At 39.0% G+C, this 17,620-nt stretch overlaps 2 protein-coding genes across 5 annotated transcripts; one reads left to right on the top strand and one right to left on the bottom strand.

Moving 5' to 3' along the window:
- Positions 1-291: 291 nt before the first annotated feature.
- ZC2HC1C (zinc finger C2HC-type containing 1C) lies at positions 292-7,048 on the bottom strand. The gene is made up of 3 exons (XM_031952505.1): positions 6,913-7,048; positions 3,887-5,243; positions 292-1,926 (listed from the first exon to the last, which is right to left on the bottom strand). Exons 2-3 carry the CDS (start codon positions 5,222-5,224, stop codon positions 1,663-1,665), a joined length of 1,602 nt encoding a protein of 533 aa, XP_031808365.1. The 5' UTR covers positions 5,225-5,243; positions 6,913-7,048; the 3' UTR covers positions 292-1,662.
- A 3,019-nt stretch (positions 7,049-10,067) lies between these two features.
- On the top strand, positions 10,068-17,420 carry ACYP1 (acylphosphatase 1). Of its 4 annotated transcripts, none has more exons than XM_012547824.3 (3): positions 10,068-10,166; positions 12,136-12,227; positions 16,959-17,420. In XM_012547824.3, the coding sequence occupies exons 2-3, from the start codon at positions 12,144-12,146 to the stop codon at positions 17,172-17,174; spliced, it is 300 nt and encodes a 99-aa protein (XP_012403278.1). In that variant the 5' UTR covers positions 10,068-10,166; positions 12,136-12,143; the 3' UTR covers positions 17,175-17,420. The 4 variants fall into 4 exon arrangements, with proteins under 4 accessions (XP_012403278.1, XP_012403283.1, XP_031808367.1 ...); XM_012547829.3 differs by having other exon boundaries at positions 10,079-10,166; positions 12,133-12,227; XM_031952507.1 differs by lacking the exon at positions 10,068-10,166 and adding an exon at positions 10,257-10,385.
- The last annotated feature ends 200 nt before the right edge of the window (positions 17,421-17,620 follow it).

Genomic DNA, 17,620 nt, shown 5'->3' on the forward strand with positions numbered 1-17,620 from the left:
GATTCCAAAAAATTTTTTTAAGTTCATCTGTGACCAAAATGCCAAGGTCTGTTCTTACTAATGGTAATTTTCTTATATAAGTGTTAAAATGTTAAAATATTAGCAGTTTACTTTAGTAGACAACCAACACCTTGAGGTAATATCTCCTTTTACTTTATAATGAGATGTTCAGGCAGAATTTAGAAAAGGCTTTCATTTTTAAATGCCCTAAGGAAAAAAAAAAATCAAAAAGATCTCAATTCAGTATAATTCTTAGAAGGTAAATTCCTAATATAATTTTTGCCATTTAAGCTCACATATCTAAGTTGAGCTGATTTGTTAGCCAAGATGCTATTTAACAGGCTTCAGAAGAGTGGCAACAGATGTGGATTAAACAGTAATTACACATTTGCTACTGGCAAAATGTTCTGTTAAATTTTAGGTCTCTCATTCCGCTAATGTTGGATCATTTTAAGTTTTCTGTAACTTAGATGGAAACACATTGTGATGATTCTTTTAGCTCACAAGGCAACAATTCTACAATATTTTTATATCCTACCATCAGTCTCATCTAATTTACTATGTACACACATTTTAATGCATCTTTGAATATTGTAGCCTACTTCAAAAGTTTCCAGAAATTAAATAACCTTTCCATTCAACAACCTTTTTTCTTTTAGAAATGAAACACGTACACTTTCTTTTGGGACTATTGCTTAGTGTCTTTATCAGCATTACAATTTTTAAAGTATTTAAGTGCCTAATTCTGCACATTGTTGTGCTTAGACACTTTTTAAATGATATGGTCAGTACTGCTCCATTGGAGCTTACACTCTAAAACATAAAACAAAGAACAATAAGCAGAATTTGCTAAAACACATGTCCTGAAAGTATGTGACATTTGAAGCTAGTTGATGTTCTAGCCCACTAGGACTGCACATTTTATTACTGTGGGAGAAGAGAGCTATTTGATCTGATTCTGGGAGTTTTTTCTACTTTAATGTATATGGAAATATATTGAAAATATGGAAAAATTATAATAAAGCCTTATCTGAAAATGATTTGAAACTGATAATCATAAAACAAGTTTTCACAGGCATTCTGAAAATATACAAAACCTATTTTCAGAGATTACAGAGTATATTCCAATGAGATCAGAAACAGCATTACATTCATTACATGTTTCCTGGATTCCTATTGTCAAATTAATGACTCCTCAGAAAAATCTTGCTATATTTTAAAAGAAATATTGGTGGCAAGCATACCATCTTAATAAGTCAGTTAAGACAATCACATTGTTAAATAGCTGCAAGAGGAGTTAACAAGGACAATAAACATGTGAAAAGACACCCACATGAGTGCTCTTTATCACAAATCACAAGTCAGACTTTTAAGAAGAGAGGGCTTTAATTTAGTCTTTTTTATAGTGCTCAAGTCTTGCTTCTCATGGAAATAATGTAAGGTTCATCAGTTTTGCCTAAATACAATTCAGTAAGAACTTGAAGCTTCTTTCTCCTTGTTTAGAAATGGGGTTCCTCTCCAATCTGGCATTGCAAACAGGTTTGAGGATATGTACAAATCCTATTCCTTTCTAGTTTCATCTAGTTCCAGTCCCATTGTGGGCTGCTGAAGAGGAGGTGCTGTTGCTTGAAGGGCCATTAGGAGATTCTTGCGTGATTTTTTTCAACAGCAGCGCTTCCGTGGGGGAGGAGGGCGGTTCTTGATGGTCTTACATTTTGGAATGTGCCTGTCAGCCACCTTGGGGGCAAAGTGGCGGCTGCAGTGGGGGCACTGGATGTAGTCTGGATTTTCTGCAGGTAGCATGGGAGGCAAGTCTGAAGGATTTCCACCTCGGGCAATTACCTGCTGCACTTCCCGGGCCTGACGAAGAGTTCGGATGAAAGATTCATGTTTTTGTCGCCAGGTACTTTTCTTTGGTGGCTCTGGCTATAAAGTAGAAGGGGAAAATTAGTTCTCTCCAATCCCAACACAAATATGTACTTGATATAATCCCTGATTTAAGAAAAAACAACAAAAAACCCTGAGGTATGGGGAGGAGAGGAGGCTACTAAAGATCCCATAGTAAAGGTATCATTTATTGAGAAAGACAAGGAGAATCTTGCTAAGATGAATTAATAGGAATCTATTAAAAAATGAAGTAAAAATCTTTAAGGTCTGATTTCTATATATTATGCTTTAGGGGAAGACGGGAATAAGGGAGAGGACAAAGTAGCCTTGACAGACTGGTAGTTAAGTGAAGATGGGGACTAATAAAATCTGGTGATGACTGGAAGCTAAGGTCTAAGTCCTCAATGGAACTCATTCTTCCAAAACAATTTGCTTAAGCCAGGAAGTGTAACTTCACAAAGACCTAAGACTTGTGTCTGTAGTATTTTGGTTTGATTTCTTTTGGCAGGGGGTGGAGAGAGAAGTGTTTTTTCCTGGCCATTACACTGTTAAGAAATTTAGAAAGAGCAGATTTAAGATTCTACCCAAAATAAGTCAATTGCAGTATAACTGCAATTATAATACAAAATTAAATTATTATAATAGAAAAGTAAAGAATATTATTAGTAAGAATACAAATTTATCAGAAATCAGTTCTATTAATGGAAGAAATGAAAACTTTGATAAGTTGTTATAACAGAAACCAGATCTGGGGCATAATTGTTTTCTCTTTTAAATAAATGAAATCCAGTTGGGATGTACTTCTCTAAACAAGCACCCCATCCACCTACATAAACTTCAGAATTCTGAGAGAAAAACAATGTTATGCTTGGGGGCATGAATGTTAGAGGTGGAAAAAGGGAAAGAAAGTTGACATATTCATAGAATTATAGAATTTTAGAGTTGGATAATATCTTGAGGATCGTCTAGTCTAACTTCCTCATTTGACAAATAAGGAACAAGGCCACCAACTTAGTTTAAAATGATTTAACCCAAAAAAAGGCAAGTTAAGAATAGAGAAAGAAATAGGAAATTAGAGCATTGGTCTCCTGAACAATTCTGCCATTCTAATTCAATTCAGTAAATATTCATTAATGTCTTCCACATCCCTCCCCAAGATAAGAAACTTTATTACAAGATTTCTTATATAATTTCAGATGGCAAATAATTATAGAATTTTCAGAAATGTTCCAGAGAAACAGTCTGCAATTCACATTTTTACAATAGTTTTCTGAAGCTGTCAACAGAAAAAAAAATCCAACAAAAATCTGCCTTTGATGTGCTGAAAATCTATCTATATGTGAAACTACAGAAAAAGTTTAAGGTTTATTAACAAGTTGCTTAGAAAAATCTGTCAAAAAATTAAAGGCGGCAGAAAACTGTAATATCACTTAAATCCAGAGTGTGAGCAAGAGTCCTAATTAAAAGTTTTATTCACTCATTGACTTTTAAACTTGCATATTCTATTATGTCATAAGGTCTATGTCTATTAGATCTTATAATTTGCACTGTTAAGTTTAGTGTCCTGGCAATTTGTGGCTGCTTTAAATATATGTTATTTTTTTTTTAAAAGATGAGTAACTTTGAATTAATTGCCAGTTATTATTTAATTTCCAGGAAATCTAACACCAAATTTGTGATATAGTGCAGAAGAAAATGACAATACTTCATTATCATCCCCAAAAGCCATGATTCTTACAAGATTCCAGCTATTCAAAAATGGAGAATGTATGAGAAATGCACAAAGAAGTTCTACAGAAGTTAGACTACTTAACTTTTTAGAAATATAAGACAGTGGTATTACACTCAAGCCTTCTTTCAGATTCCTTTTTCTTATCTTCCATTATAAATGCTTTTAAAAGATGAGGAAATAGGCCATATCGATTTGATCACCCTTCTCACTCTCCATCCATCCTCCCATCTTAAATAAAACCCATAAGCTTAAAGTAGCTGATGTTACCTTGGCTAAAGTTGGGCCCTTCCAGGTCAGGTATTGTTCTAATTCAGTGCCCTTAGCGCGGGCCTTGGATGAGTCAAACACTTTCCTCTTGGAACCTTGGGTCTTGCAACAGACATTTGTGTGTTTCTCTAGCCTTAACAAGTGAAACTTTCGTCCACAGTAGCTGCACTCACCAAGCTCTGGTTCTTCAGGTGAAGAGCTGGAACCTGAGGAGACTGAAAGCTGAGATGAACTATAGCTAGGGGATTTGGTCAAAGAATTGTCAGGATTCTCTTGGTGTTGTGAAAATGGCTCAGGGGATGGTGTTGGAATTTGGTCTCGCATTTTATTGTTACTTGCCACTAATCTTTCCCTTTTGAGTCTTTGTACTCCATGATCAAAAAACTGGGAACATACTGAGGATGGACTAGAATTCTCTTGGGACTGTTCCCATGTTTCATCATTTCTGCTATAACCACTGAAGATGTCTTCAGATCTGAATTCTGGTGAAAAGAGTTTGGAAATGCTGCTGCTGCTACTTGTGACTCTTCTCCTTGGAAATGTCTGTCTCTGTAGCTCTTTTTTTTCTTCTTCCTGTTCCTTTTCTTTTTGGATCCTTCTAAGTTCTTCCTCAGTCTTCTTCAGCTTTTCCCTAAGGAGAGTCTCTTTTCTCCGAATTTCTTCCTCTAAGCTTTCACCTGCTGCCTCCAGTTTTTGAATCTGCATTAGCTCAATTCTGTCTGGATTTGACAAGAATTTTTTAGGCTGAACCACTGGTAAGGGAGCAAGCAGCATCTTAGCTGAAGATGAATTCCCCCTATTCCGTGAACTGAAGTAGCTGGATGAGACCTCTTTTGATTCAGAAGGTTTCAGGGAAAAGTTTTGGGAGTCAATCCCAATGTGAGTAGCACTCAATGATTTTCGGTGAAACACTGGTTTGAGGGGATAGGCACGATCCACACCAGCTCTCTTCTTTGTAAAGGGCATTGTGTTTTCTTGGTTATCTATTTTGGTGTGCCGAATATTGGCTCCGAATGAATAAAAATCCCCACTTCCTGGACCCTGCTGATTTTTTCCTGAATCCTGCTGGCTGCTTTCTACAGAATGAGAAGACAGACAGCTATGGGCTTTAGTAAAGCTCTCTCTGTTGTGAGTAAAGATATTCTCCAGCTTCTCTTCTTTGTCTCTTAGAAGTTTTTGCTGATAGTTGTTTTTCAGGTGCTCCAGCCGAGAATGATGAGTAGAGCTGCTTTGTTCATAAGGAGTTTGCCTATTTGAATGGAGTTCCGAACTTTCCATTTTGTTAAAAGGAAACATGATGTCCACATGTGGACATGGAACCAACTGGAGACGAGCCATTCAGTGCCTGAACTGAAGCCTGAGAAAGAATCAAAATCAGATTCATGTTAAGAGTTTGATGCTACCCAAATAGAGAGAGAGAACTATGGAGGCTGGATGTAAATCAACATATGCTATAATCACCTTTTTTTTTCTTTTGTAGTTTTTCCCTTTTCTGATTTTTCTTTCCCAATGTGATTCATAATGTTTTTTGTTTTGTTTTGTTTTGTTTTGTTTTTAATGAATGTAGGGGCAGTTAGATAGTACAGTGGACAGAGTGCCTTCCCTGAAGTTTAAATTGGGCCTCAGACACTTAATACTTCCTAGCTGTGTGACCCTGGGCAAGTCACTTAACCCCAATTGCCTCAGGGGGGAAAATGAATGTACATGTAAAACAAACAAAAAAATGTGTTTCTACATATAACTGGGAAAAATAACTGAAGCAGATTCTAACTTGCTTTCCTTCTCATCTTTTATTTTTCCTTATCAAATTATTAATGATTCCAAGCTCATACAGAGAAAGGATATGGCTAATGATACCTTTTCTCTTAAAATGGTTGACTAATGTCTCTCTCCAAAGCCCATGGTGGAAAAGTTAGGTATTCAACAAAATTTCCCCTGTCTTTTAGTACATCATGCCTACTAAAGGACAAAATTGCTGCTCCAGAATCTCATGGCTAATAACTTGCAGCATGAAAAAAAAAAAGGTTTTAAGATTAAAATTTTAATTAAATTTTAAATCATAAATTTAAGATTAAAAAAAGCAGGGAATTTGGATGCATGTCTACAGGCATATATCTAATGCAGCTGAAATTTCTGACACTCCTATTAAATAGTGTAGTGGAAAGAGAACTTAAGTGTTTTTAATCTTCTGCTATTTATTAGTTCCCTGATCATGGGCAAGTCACTTAACCAAGGATTGTGTTTTCACATCTTACCAAAACTTAAGGGGTTGTTCTGAAGATCGAATAATATACTCTATATTAGGTGGTGTGAAAATTTTAAAAGTAAATGGAAACGTCTATCATCTATTACACCCCACTTATTTTACAAAGGAGAAAATTGTAAAGAAGTGATCTGCCCAAGTGCCAACAAATATTGGAACTCAGGTTTTCCCACTAGAATCAGAGGTCCCGAATTCACGGGCCTAAAACGTGAGACAAACGATCTCGGGAGGGAGTGATAGTTCCCCAAGAAGGTGTGTCATTTGGGCCGCCTGAAGATGGCAGATGTTCAACAGGTGAAAAATGAAGACCGGGGGGGGGGGGGGGGGGGGGGGGGGGGGGGGGGGTGGTAGAGGAGAAGACAACATTCTGGGTCTGGGAAATGAACCCACAGAATAAACTAATACTCCATCTGCACTATAGTTCCCACCAGAGCACCGCTCCAGAAGTCCTTTTCTAGGAATAATTGGATAGGTAAGTCTGGATAGTGGGCAGGTAGGTAGATATGGTGGTCCTCTTCCCACCATCTCGCTAGTTCACAAGGAGGGAGGGTGCGGGCACAGGTGTGTGCCCCGAGCGCCGCAGCAGCGCCCTGGGAGCCATGACAACGGAGCTCTGCGCCCGATCCCGGGCTCAGGCATCCTTCCCACCCAGGAGAAGGGCCTTTGCCCTAGTGAGGAAGACAATGCAAGGAGGAATTCGGGGAATGGGGATGGGATTAAAACTCTCCTCCCCTCGGGGAGATTCTGCCCCCTTTCCAGGTACCTGAGGCTCCGCCGCGTCCGCTCCAGCTCCGGGAAACTACACTGGGCGCCAGTTTCCCGAACCTGACTCCCAACAGCACTCCCGGCTCTAGTGCTTTCTGCTTCTCTGTTATTCCCGTTGCTCGGAAACTGGGAGCGCGAGCCAAAGCGAGTGGGGGTGGGGGAGCCGCAGCCCGGGAGGCGGCGACTTCTTCGCGTGCACCAGCCTCTTGGAATCGGAGAGGAGCGCCCTGTAGCGCTCCCCAATTAGGATTCGGAGAATCCCTCCGCTCACCCGCGGGCCCTGCTCCCCGCCGGGGCTTTTCCGAGTACTTTTTAAACTGAGGGTATTCCCCAGAACGCCCAGAAACTGAGAGTGAAAATGCACCAAGAAACTGAAGCCGGGGCTTTCTTTGTATCTGAGGGGTGTAAATCGAGGTTTGTTCCAAAACCCTCGGGGAGAAGAGTCCCTATGAGTGCCTCCCTGCCAGGGCTGGCCATCCTGGTGTTTTCTCTCAGCTCATTCGGCGGTGTTGTGCGTTCAACAGGTATGGCTGTTATCTGCCGTTCTTGCAGTGCTTTTCCCTTGCCAATGAGTCAGTGGTGGCTATGATTTTTTTAATTATCTTTTTTTTTCTCATATTTTATGGCTGGTCTGGAATTTGCTAAGGCCATTTTTACGTATTCACTCCCAACCACCTTGCCCATCTCTTAGGGCCTACAAATGACTCAGCTAAATGTAATGGTCGTGAGGATTGAAGTCCACTGGCAAATTTAACATAATCCCTTGAATAAATTGCACCAGCATTAAGAAAGTCTCAGTAGGGACAGCTAAGTGGCGCAGTCCTGAAGTCAAGATGACCTGAGTTCAAGTTTGGTCTCAGACACTTAACACTTCCTAGCTGTGTAACCCTGGACAAGTCACTTAACCCCTTAGGAAAAAAGTCTGTCTTTTTTAGTGTATTTACACACACACACACACAAAATCCATGTGAATGTTACTTAAAATCTCAAAATATCATAATTATTGTTTGCCAGTTTCAAATTGAGTGTGGTTAATAGTACTGCAAACTAAAAAAGGAATAACTTATTGGTGAAGATAAGGTACATGAGCATAAATATATATATGACAGTGGAAAGGGCATTGGACTCTGGTCAAGCTTGGTATCCAATGGATAAGTGCTGGACCGAAGTTAGAGAGTTGTTTTAGTCATTTTCAATCGGGTCTGAATCTTTCTGACCCCTTTTGGGGCTTTCTTGCCAAAGATACTGGAGTGGTTTTTCATTTTCTTCTCCAGTTCATTTTATAAATGAGGAAACTGAGGAAAACAGTTAAGTGATTTGTCCAGGATCACAAAGCTAGTTAGTATCTGAGGGCAGATTTGAATTCAAGCTTTCTTGATAGCAGGCCCTTAACTCCATGCACCATGCCACCTAATTGCCTTGATTTACTAGCTGTGTGATTCTGGGCAAATCATTTTGACCTCTTTGCCTCAGTTTCCTTAATTGTAAAATGAGCATAAAACAACATCTGTCTCACAGGTTTGTTGTTTGGAATTAATTGTATGGTGCTTGGCACTATATAAATGCTCACTACCTTTCTGCTTTCAGTGATTAGTAAAGAACCTGTGTTTTTATAGGATATTTAAAGTTAGAGGAAGTCTTAAGCTGTCAAACAGTCCTCCAGGCCCCATGTGTCCTTAACACTACATAGTACAGCTTGTACCAAATTAAAATGTAATTGGAAAATAGCAAAATAAATAAAAATAAAATAAAAGTGACAATATTACATTTTAAAACTCATTATATGAGGCTCACAAAAATCGATATTTCATGGATCCGATTCTATTTGAGTTTAATTCTACTGATCTAATCTACTCCACATTTTTCATCTGAGGTTTGAGTCCTAGAGAAATTGTCTTGTTCAAGATCATGGACAGGTAATATGTAATGGCAGTGGCACAATTCTCATCCAAATATGCTCATTCCCAACCCAGCATTCCTTTAAAGGCACTGCACTGCCATCTTTGACCTTGCCATTTGTAGCTATTGCGACTTCAGCAAATTATTGCCTCATTTATCAAATGAAGAAAATTACACACTAGATTGTAGGGGAAAAAATGCTTCAGAATTCAGAATCAATGCATATAAAACTCAGGATACAAAGCTACAAAATACCTTTAAATGGCAATTTAAGAATATTTTTCACTTAAATGACTATAGATCCTACCAGGACTAAAATTGGTATTGCATATTTTTCATTTAGCTTCATTGTGGAAGCAAAATTGAAGTGTTTAAGTACAGCCATCTCTCCTGCCCTCCATTCTTCCTCTTTTCCTTTCCCCAAATAAGTACTTAAAATTTGATCTATGGACTATATAATCTGAGAGGATTGGCCCAAATGTAATTATAGAATTAAAGGTTGCTTGTTCTTTTTCTTGTCTTTTTGGCTGGCCAGATTTAATTAAGATCATAGTAAGGAAAGCAAACAGTAATGAACATTTGTTGACCTCCTAGTTGGCACCTTCCAGGGGGCATTGAAGCCGGAAACATCTTCTCTACTTACTTACCCAACCACAATTCACACATTATCTCAGAGTGGCGACAGAGAAATTAAGAAAGATAGGATTCAAAGCTCTGAACCTGGAAAGAATGGTAGAAGCTATTTAATCTAACCTCCTCTTTTTACAGAGAAGGAAACTGAGGCATAGAGAAGCTAAGTGACCCATGCACACAATGTAAGGAAGTTTTAGGGACAAAATGTGAAGCCAGAGGATCCTGGAAAAGGTCGATGTAAATGAATGCATTTAGCGGAACTGCATCCCTAAGGGGGCCTCCCGATTGGTTCATCAGAGGTAGGCTTCCCTAAGGGACTCATGAGAGGAAACCGGGATAGTGCAGGTGTGTTTAACTGTTTTTGTGGCACGGGACTGTTTGCCAAATGCACCCCCTTCCCAGGATTTTTTTAATGCATAAGATTAAAAAGAAAATTCACTCTAATGAAATAAAGATGATTATTTTTCCCCATTCAAGTTCAAGGACCCCCTGAAGTCTATCGGGCGTAGGTTAGGTTAAGAGCAGCGAGTTGGGGAGGCCTGGGGCCCAACGGAAACTCCCGGGCTTCCCAGACTCAACAGCGCCAGCCTGTGTTCCTTTCCATCCGTCTCAGGTGTGCGGACTTCCGGCCGAACGGGCGGGCTTTGATTGGCTGAGCCGGCCGCGGGCCTCTCTAGCTAGGAGCGGGGAGTCGGAGGACTAGAACTCGATGCTTTTCAGGTAGCGGCAGTTGTACCCGGGAGCTGACGGTTGGGTGAAGGGCTGAGCTGCTTGTGCTGAGACCTCTCCGGGGAGGGAGGGAGGGAGGGAGGGAGGGAGGGAGGGAAGCCGAGCAGGGTGAGCCCGGGAGGTTCCCTCCTCCCCTCCCCCCGCAGGGGGGGGGGCATCACCATGAAATGTTAATGAAAGGAACGCGGCTGAAGGGCCGACGAGAGGCAGGTGAGCAGGAGTGGGCGTGGGGAGAGAGCAACGGGGATGGGAGCCGCTCACTGCGGGGGGGCTCGCACTTCCTGGAGCTAGTGAACGCTTAATAAAGGACTGATGCCCCACTTAGTGTCCCAGCCGCTGCACGGAGCATGCGTGACTGGCTGACGGGAGTGGGAGACAAGCACAGCCTGGGGGCGGGGAGGGAGGGAAGTACAGTGTGTACCTGCGCGTACTCGGTAACTGCGTGCTTGTACACGGCGCAGGACCCGGATACGGGGAGACTCATCTTCCTAAATTCCAATCCGGGCGCAGACACTTGCTGCTTGTGCGACTGAGGGCAAGTCGCGGCCCCTGTTTCCTCCCTCATCTGTCAAATGAGCTGCCGAGGGAAAGCGCAAAGTACTGCAGTATCTCTGCCAAAAAACTGCGGGGTCGTATAGAGTTGGGCACTGCTGAACAACAAGGGGACACACACCCTGTGCACATGTGTGCACACATGTGTTGTTGTATATGTGCATGTAGGATATGTACATAAACACACGGCGTGTATGTATGCGGCGCACACATACGCATGTCTTTTTATGCACACATTCATGCGTGCATAGATGCATTTATGGTACGTACACATATACACTGTGTAGCGTATACCTAATAATAACTGTATATACACATGTACAGATGTACACTTATGTGCATACTAAAGATACACGTGCCTATGTGTGAATGCACAAATACTGCGTACATATTGTTTATGTGTGTACACATATATGTATATTCACAGATGTGTATACATATATCCATTTTATATGTGCATGTAATGTGCATGTAATATACAACGTACATTTTATGGATTTTATATGTGTGTATACAATGGATGCATCTGTGTATGTATGTATGTATCTGTTTCTATGTTAATTCCAAAGGAAGAAACTGATTGTCAATTTCTTGTATTCAGAGTGCTGAGCTAGATTTAGGAATGGGGAATGCAAAGACTAAGTTAAGATTTATATTTCCTTCTTTCCTCCTCCTCTCTTTTGCTAAAAAAATAAAAAAAAATCTTCCTAAGGATCTACAAGAGTATATTAGGGACTCACTAAATGTTTTTTGTTTTATAATGCCGGAGAAACTGAGGCAAGGTAGAGATTAGAGAGTTTTTAATATTTTATTAATTGGAGAGTTTGACTGACTGGACAGGACTCTCCTCTCAAAGTATCCAGGGGTGAATGTGAGTTCTCAGTGACAGATATACACACATGGTTCAGCTACAGGTAGACCAAGGCGGGGGCGGAGTCAGAACATTGAGAGTGGGAACGGACTATCAATCTGGTTCTGACAGGGGAGACACCAGACATTCTGATAAATTGGGATAAAGAAGAACAATGACAGGATAGAGGTAGGACCTTAAATTTTTGATGACAGATGGAGTTAGGAGCCAGGAAATCTGAACTCCCCCTTATCTTGAGTCTTACATTGATATTTTAGAACCTTAGAGCAAATGGTCCTCAGTCTTAATGAACAGGAGTGGGGTTTTGCAACTAAGGGGATTGAAGCAGAACAATTTAGGGAAACTGAGGCAGAACTAACCAGGGAAACTGAGTCAGGACAACCAAAGAGAACTGTGGCACAAGTTTTTTTAGACAAATGAACAAATAAATAAATAAATGAACAATAAGGATCGAGACACAATTGTGTGACAGAAGATCAGGCTGTCCAGATTTAAGCTTGTTTTTGTACTACTTTTGCTTTGCGTGGTCACCAGCAGGTCTTACCATGGCCGAAGGACACACCCTGATGTCAGTGGATTATGAAATCTTTGGAAAAGTCCAAGGTGTGTTTTTCCGAAAGTACACACAGGTACGTGTTCCGCACTGGGTTTGGAAGATGCTAAATAATGGAAGGAAATAAGAAATGCTTTTGTTGATGCACAGGAACTGGCCATATTGGGAATGAAACCATAAAGAACTGGCTATTGAAGGAGTAGGTCATGTGTTTGGTTGCAAGCCATGTTTTTTCTATTTCTTTTTTTGTTTGTTTGTTTTAATGTATTTCCTTGTATTACTGGTGATGTCTGGTTGTCTGGACAAGACAGGAATACTCCTTCCTTGAAGGAAAAGGAAAACTTCCTTTTGAGTTCAACTCTAAAGAAATCAGAATTGCTTCTTGTATTCAGTAATTCCACATTTCACTTACTTTAATACTTAGTCATTTTTTTCAGACTATTTTTTCAAATTTACCTTCTTGGGAAGCTTCTGATAGGAAACATTCCTGGAAAAGGCATTCTGTGGGTAGTGAGTACTTTTATTACCCACATGCAATAAAGGATTATTTCCTGAGATATGCTTTCTACTTCTGGCCAGTTTTAAATGTTCCATAAGATAGAATTCCTAATATTTTCTGAAGAAATCCTGCATTTATTAGATTATGCATTATCTTCATTACTATCAGCAGCAGTAAATATGAACTGTATATACATGGCATTATTAATTTGGCATATTTACCTGCAAGTTTGAGTATCTTAATTTTGTCTTGTTTCTGTTATTCAGTTTAATTCTTGTATTACCAATTTAAAGAAGAAAATCAACCCCCATGTAATTCTTCCTTGTGTGTTATTAACTGTCAGTTAAATTCATCAAGTGTTTAAGTGAATACTATTTTTAAGGTGCCATGTGTTGGATGCTAGTGGTTGAGAAGAGGTGTGAGAATTGAGGTGGGGAATCCTCTCTGGTCGGGGCAGGTCCAATGCAAAAGAATTCCCCAACCCTAAAAGTCTGAATAGCAAAAGGGATTTTTATTGTTCACTAAGAAGTCAGCCTGTTAGGAAGACAGACTTCTTAGTAGCAAAAGGTCTTGTTAGAGAAAATGGCAAGGGTTAACACTGAGAAGAGACTATCTGTGGTGTTCTCTTCTCTAAAATATAATGGTTCTCTCTGGGAGCAGGTTTCTTGGGGAGGTTTTCTGGAGGCAGCCTTAGTTTCAGTTCAGAGTAATAATCACTCCAAATACAGTCAGCTGATAAAATCCAAACGTTTATTTCTCCAAGAGCTCTTGCAGCTTTGTCTTTTGCTTCTGCCTCTGCTTTCTTCAGCCTCCAGTCAGCACAAAGGTGGAAGATGGAATGAATCTGACTCCACCTCCGAGAGTGAGCTTGTGGGCTTCCTCCCAGAGTGCCCCTGTGTCTGTCCCAGAGTGTTTCTGTGTCTGTCCCAGAGTGCTTCTGTCCGACTCCTGGCAATGTTCTGAACTGACTCTGACTGACTCATTGAAGCTTTTTTTATGCTCGGTGTAAAAGGTTGACTCCTCCTCCGAGAGAGTGAGTGGGATAGTGGGTTTCCTCCCAGAGTGCTCTTTGGCCCTAAGAGCTTCTTGCTTATATGAGCTCTCTAAAGGTGTGAATACAAGCATTGTTTCTATCGGTTCCACTTAGTACCTTGTTTCAAGTTTTGGCCCGGAACAACTCCTTGTAAGATCAGATCAATCATACTGAACCATGCTAAATTAGATAATTATTTTCTCTATCAACTCTAATGAGTTAACAGCTTGTAAGGATTCTAACAACTATCTTTAGAGTGGCAGGCAGCTTTGCTGAGAAGAGAGCTTCCTGGCAAAGCAAATTCCTGTTTTGGAGGCTCAGGCTTCCATTCAAAATGGAATGAGATTCCTTCAATATTGTCACAACCTGGAGCTTATTTCCAGTTGAAAACAGAGTACTTACCTCGGAGTTTCAAGCCACTCAATAGGAATATCAGGCCGAGATCTCCAACTCAATGAGATCACGTAGGAGGGTGTTGTTTGGGAAAGGTATGCTTTTCCCAGGGGAGAGCCTGAGACCCCAATTACAATTAAAAGGGGACACAGTTTCAGGGTTCACCCCCATCACTAGCAATACAAAGATAAAAAGAAATTAAAGAGCCTTTAAAGACATTATGTTCTAATAGTAACAACTTTCTTGATTTCAAATATCTGCTGTTGCCAACTGAGACTTCTCTGATTATAAACTGCATTGTCCGTAACAAGATAGGTAAATGTTTAGTTAAATTAAGGGAGTAGCTAGTTAATTTTCACTGTATCTACCCTGCATACACATATCTCCCATTTTTGTCCCTTCTAATCTGTAGATGCCAGACTATCGTCCCTTCTTGCCCTCTAACCACTTCCCTTTAAACCTTTCTGGAAAAATAGGAGTAGTGAATTGGAACAGTAAAATTAGGTGATTCCAATTTATTGGAACTAAAGTACTTAAAACTCAAATCTTAATGTTGAAAGAAATCCTGAATTTAAGTACCATCTTTTTACCTACACATTATGTCCTTCTTGGTCCCTTTCTCTCACAAAAAGCACTTTTTAAGCAGAATAGAATTACTAAGTGAGATTTATATCTGAAAGTTTGTAAGGTACTTTATGAAAGTACATTATTGAATTTCAGCCTTACACCCCTATGGGATTGTAGTGTACGAACTATTATCTCCATTTCACAGATATGCAAACTAAGGCTTAGAGAAAAGTGACTTGAACTGTTTCACTCCAAATTCAGTGCTCTTTCCACTGTTCTTTATTGCCCCCACTAGGGCTAAAATCTCCTATTTGTGTTTTTTCCATTATTGGAATGTGAGCTCTTTCAAAGCATATATTATCTTGCCTTTCCCCCCCTAATTTTATCCCTATCATTTAGCACTATGCTTTGCAAACAGTAATTACTTAAGTACTTTTTTTTTAAACATTCATTCCAGTAATATATATTTCACTTAGCTTTATCACTGATTGCTCTGTAACTTAAGGCTGTTTACTGTACTTTAGTATGCAGAGACAGGACTCTTAAAGACAAGCAACAACCATGGTCTTTGATGGTAGCATAATTTTCCCTGTAATTTAAAATAAAATGCTATTATCAAGGGAAAGGATGGAAATGATGTAATATAATAAAAAAAATTCAAAGTTTGCTTTAAAATTACTAATTTCACATCAAAATTGTAAACCATATTTTTAAAAATTATTTTTACTAAAGTTTAATCAGTGATTATTATTAATTATGAAAATAATTGTTTTATTGTGTTATCTACCATAGAAGTAGAGCGCTCTCTTGGAACCATATGAATGACATTTAAATACAAGTTAGGTTGGTGAAATTTGTTCCCATAGTTTTAAACTCCCTGGTATGTATTTGCAGCAGAAATTGTATCCTGTGTGAGCAAATTACAATAATTCATTAGAATCTAAATACAATACTTTTTTTTTCCCAGCATAAATTCATACACTGAACCCTGTCAGCAAATGTTATTCTGTTTAAAAAGTAAGCATTACAGGTAAAATGATGCCTAAAGAAATCCTTTCTATTGTGTTCATTATTGGTTTTTCAATTTAGGGCTGTGGTGTACGGTAAATGTTTAACCATCCCATTGGGGGAGGGGAAGAACAGGGTAAAGAATGCTGGGGATTGAAGAAGGATTTAATTTTAAATTTAATCTGCATTGGAAACTTTTTCTCTGTCACTTTCTCTAGTTAAGATAATCAGCAAAACAACAATAAGCCCTGGTTTGTATATACTATTTGCCAATTGCTGAAAAAGTATAAATGCTCACACTGAAAATTTAACATTCTGTTCACAGGTAAACTTGCTGTAACACATCAATATTTTAAAGGAAAGAAATTGGAAAAAGTCTAAAAGCTAGCTAGCTGGACAGATTCCGTCATTTTTTTTTTTTTCAAATTTAAGAGAGTCTTTTTACCTAAAGAAAAGTTTGAGAGGCATTATCATAGAATCATAGACTTTAGCCATAAAAGAGATTAATAATTATTGAGTCTTCATAGATGAAGAAAGAGGCTTAGTTGTCAAGATAAAATGAATTACCCAAGGTAAAATAGCTAATTAGTAGCAAAGCTGGAGCTAAAATCCATATCTGATTCCTGCTCCAATGTTCTTTCTATCACATCACCCAAGATTCCTCAAGCACATGAAGGATTATTATACCAAAAGAAGAGACAGCTGACCTTTTCTAATTTGGATGACCGAAATTGAGTTTCAGGGGCACCATGAAAGATGTGGGTTAGACATAAGAATTCCCTAATGGTGATAGCAATGCAGGAAACGTTGTGAAATCTTTTTAAAATATGGCTATTCTCCCATTTGGAATTGTTATGAAGGCAGAAGGAGGAGGTGACCTTTTAATATGGTTTTCAGGTTTGTTTGTTTTTTTCCTTCTATATCCAATGGATTTTTGGCTAGGAAAGGGGAAATTAACATGCATAATCAAAAATGTGCTCAAAACAAATAGATAACCTCCTGGGAGCTTTTTGAAAATGGTGGGTTTTGTGTTTGCATCTAGTACTAGTGGTTGCCAATTTTTGAGTTAGTGGAAAAATCTAACCCTTGCTTGTTAGGAGGGTAGAGAAAGGAAATGAGTTCAGATGGCTAACACCCTTACATTAAAGAGTCACAAGAAGATCCTTGTCCTGTTGCCAGGAGTATCTGGGCAACATCAGTCAACTCCCATGGCTTGATTCCAGGCCAAGTTTCTGACAACAGATTGTAAGCTTACTTTATTTTAAACAGTCTCATTTAATCCAATTCTGTTTTTTTTTTTTCCTTAGGCTGAGGGTAAAAGGCTGGGAGTGGTAGGATGGGTCCAGAACACTGACCAGGGCACCGTGCAAGGACAATTACAAGGTCCCACTGTCCAGGTTCGAGTCATGCAAGAATGGCTTAAGACAAAAGGAAGCCCTAAATCCCGCATTGACAAGGCAAAATTCCACAATGAAAGGGTCATCCCGAAGCTGGAATACAAAGATTTCCAAATTGTGAAATAGTAATCAAAAGACAATGTTTTTCCTAGTGTAATATGAGTATATGCTTATTTGAAATTGTATTCAATTTATCATCTATGTTGTTAAAACATGCAGAACTATTTGTTATTATTAGTATTTAGGGTGGTCATTTAACTTAGTTCGGTTTTCAAGTATTTCTTGAATGTAATGGATGTGGACCGCATTAAAGGATTGCAATTGTAAATGGGAACTTAATAATAAAGGAAAAAAGACAATTGGAATCTTTAATTTTGATTTTTTTTTTGTCTTTACTGAGTTTCCTCTAAGAATATGATTTATTTACTCATTTGTACAATAAACATACTTGTGAAGAAGATTTTGAGAAAATTTAAATAAGTAAAGTTTCTTAATTTCATTCCTTCAAAATGAAAGTTGGGAGTTCCTGTGAATCATTTCAGTAATGCTGATTTTCACCTGAGAACTAAATG

This window comes from Sarcophilus harrisii, chromosome 2 (assembly GCF_902635505.1).
Source record: "Sarcophilus harrisii chromosome 2, mSarHar1.11, whole genome shotgun sequence".
Classification (NCBI taxonomy): Eukaryota; Metazoa; Chordata; class Mammalia; order Dasyuromorphia; family Dasyuridae; genus Sarcophilus; species Sarcophilus harrisii.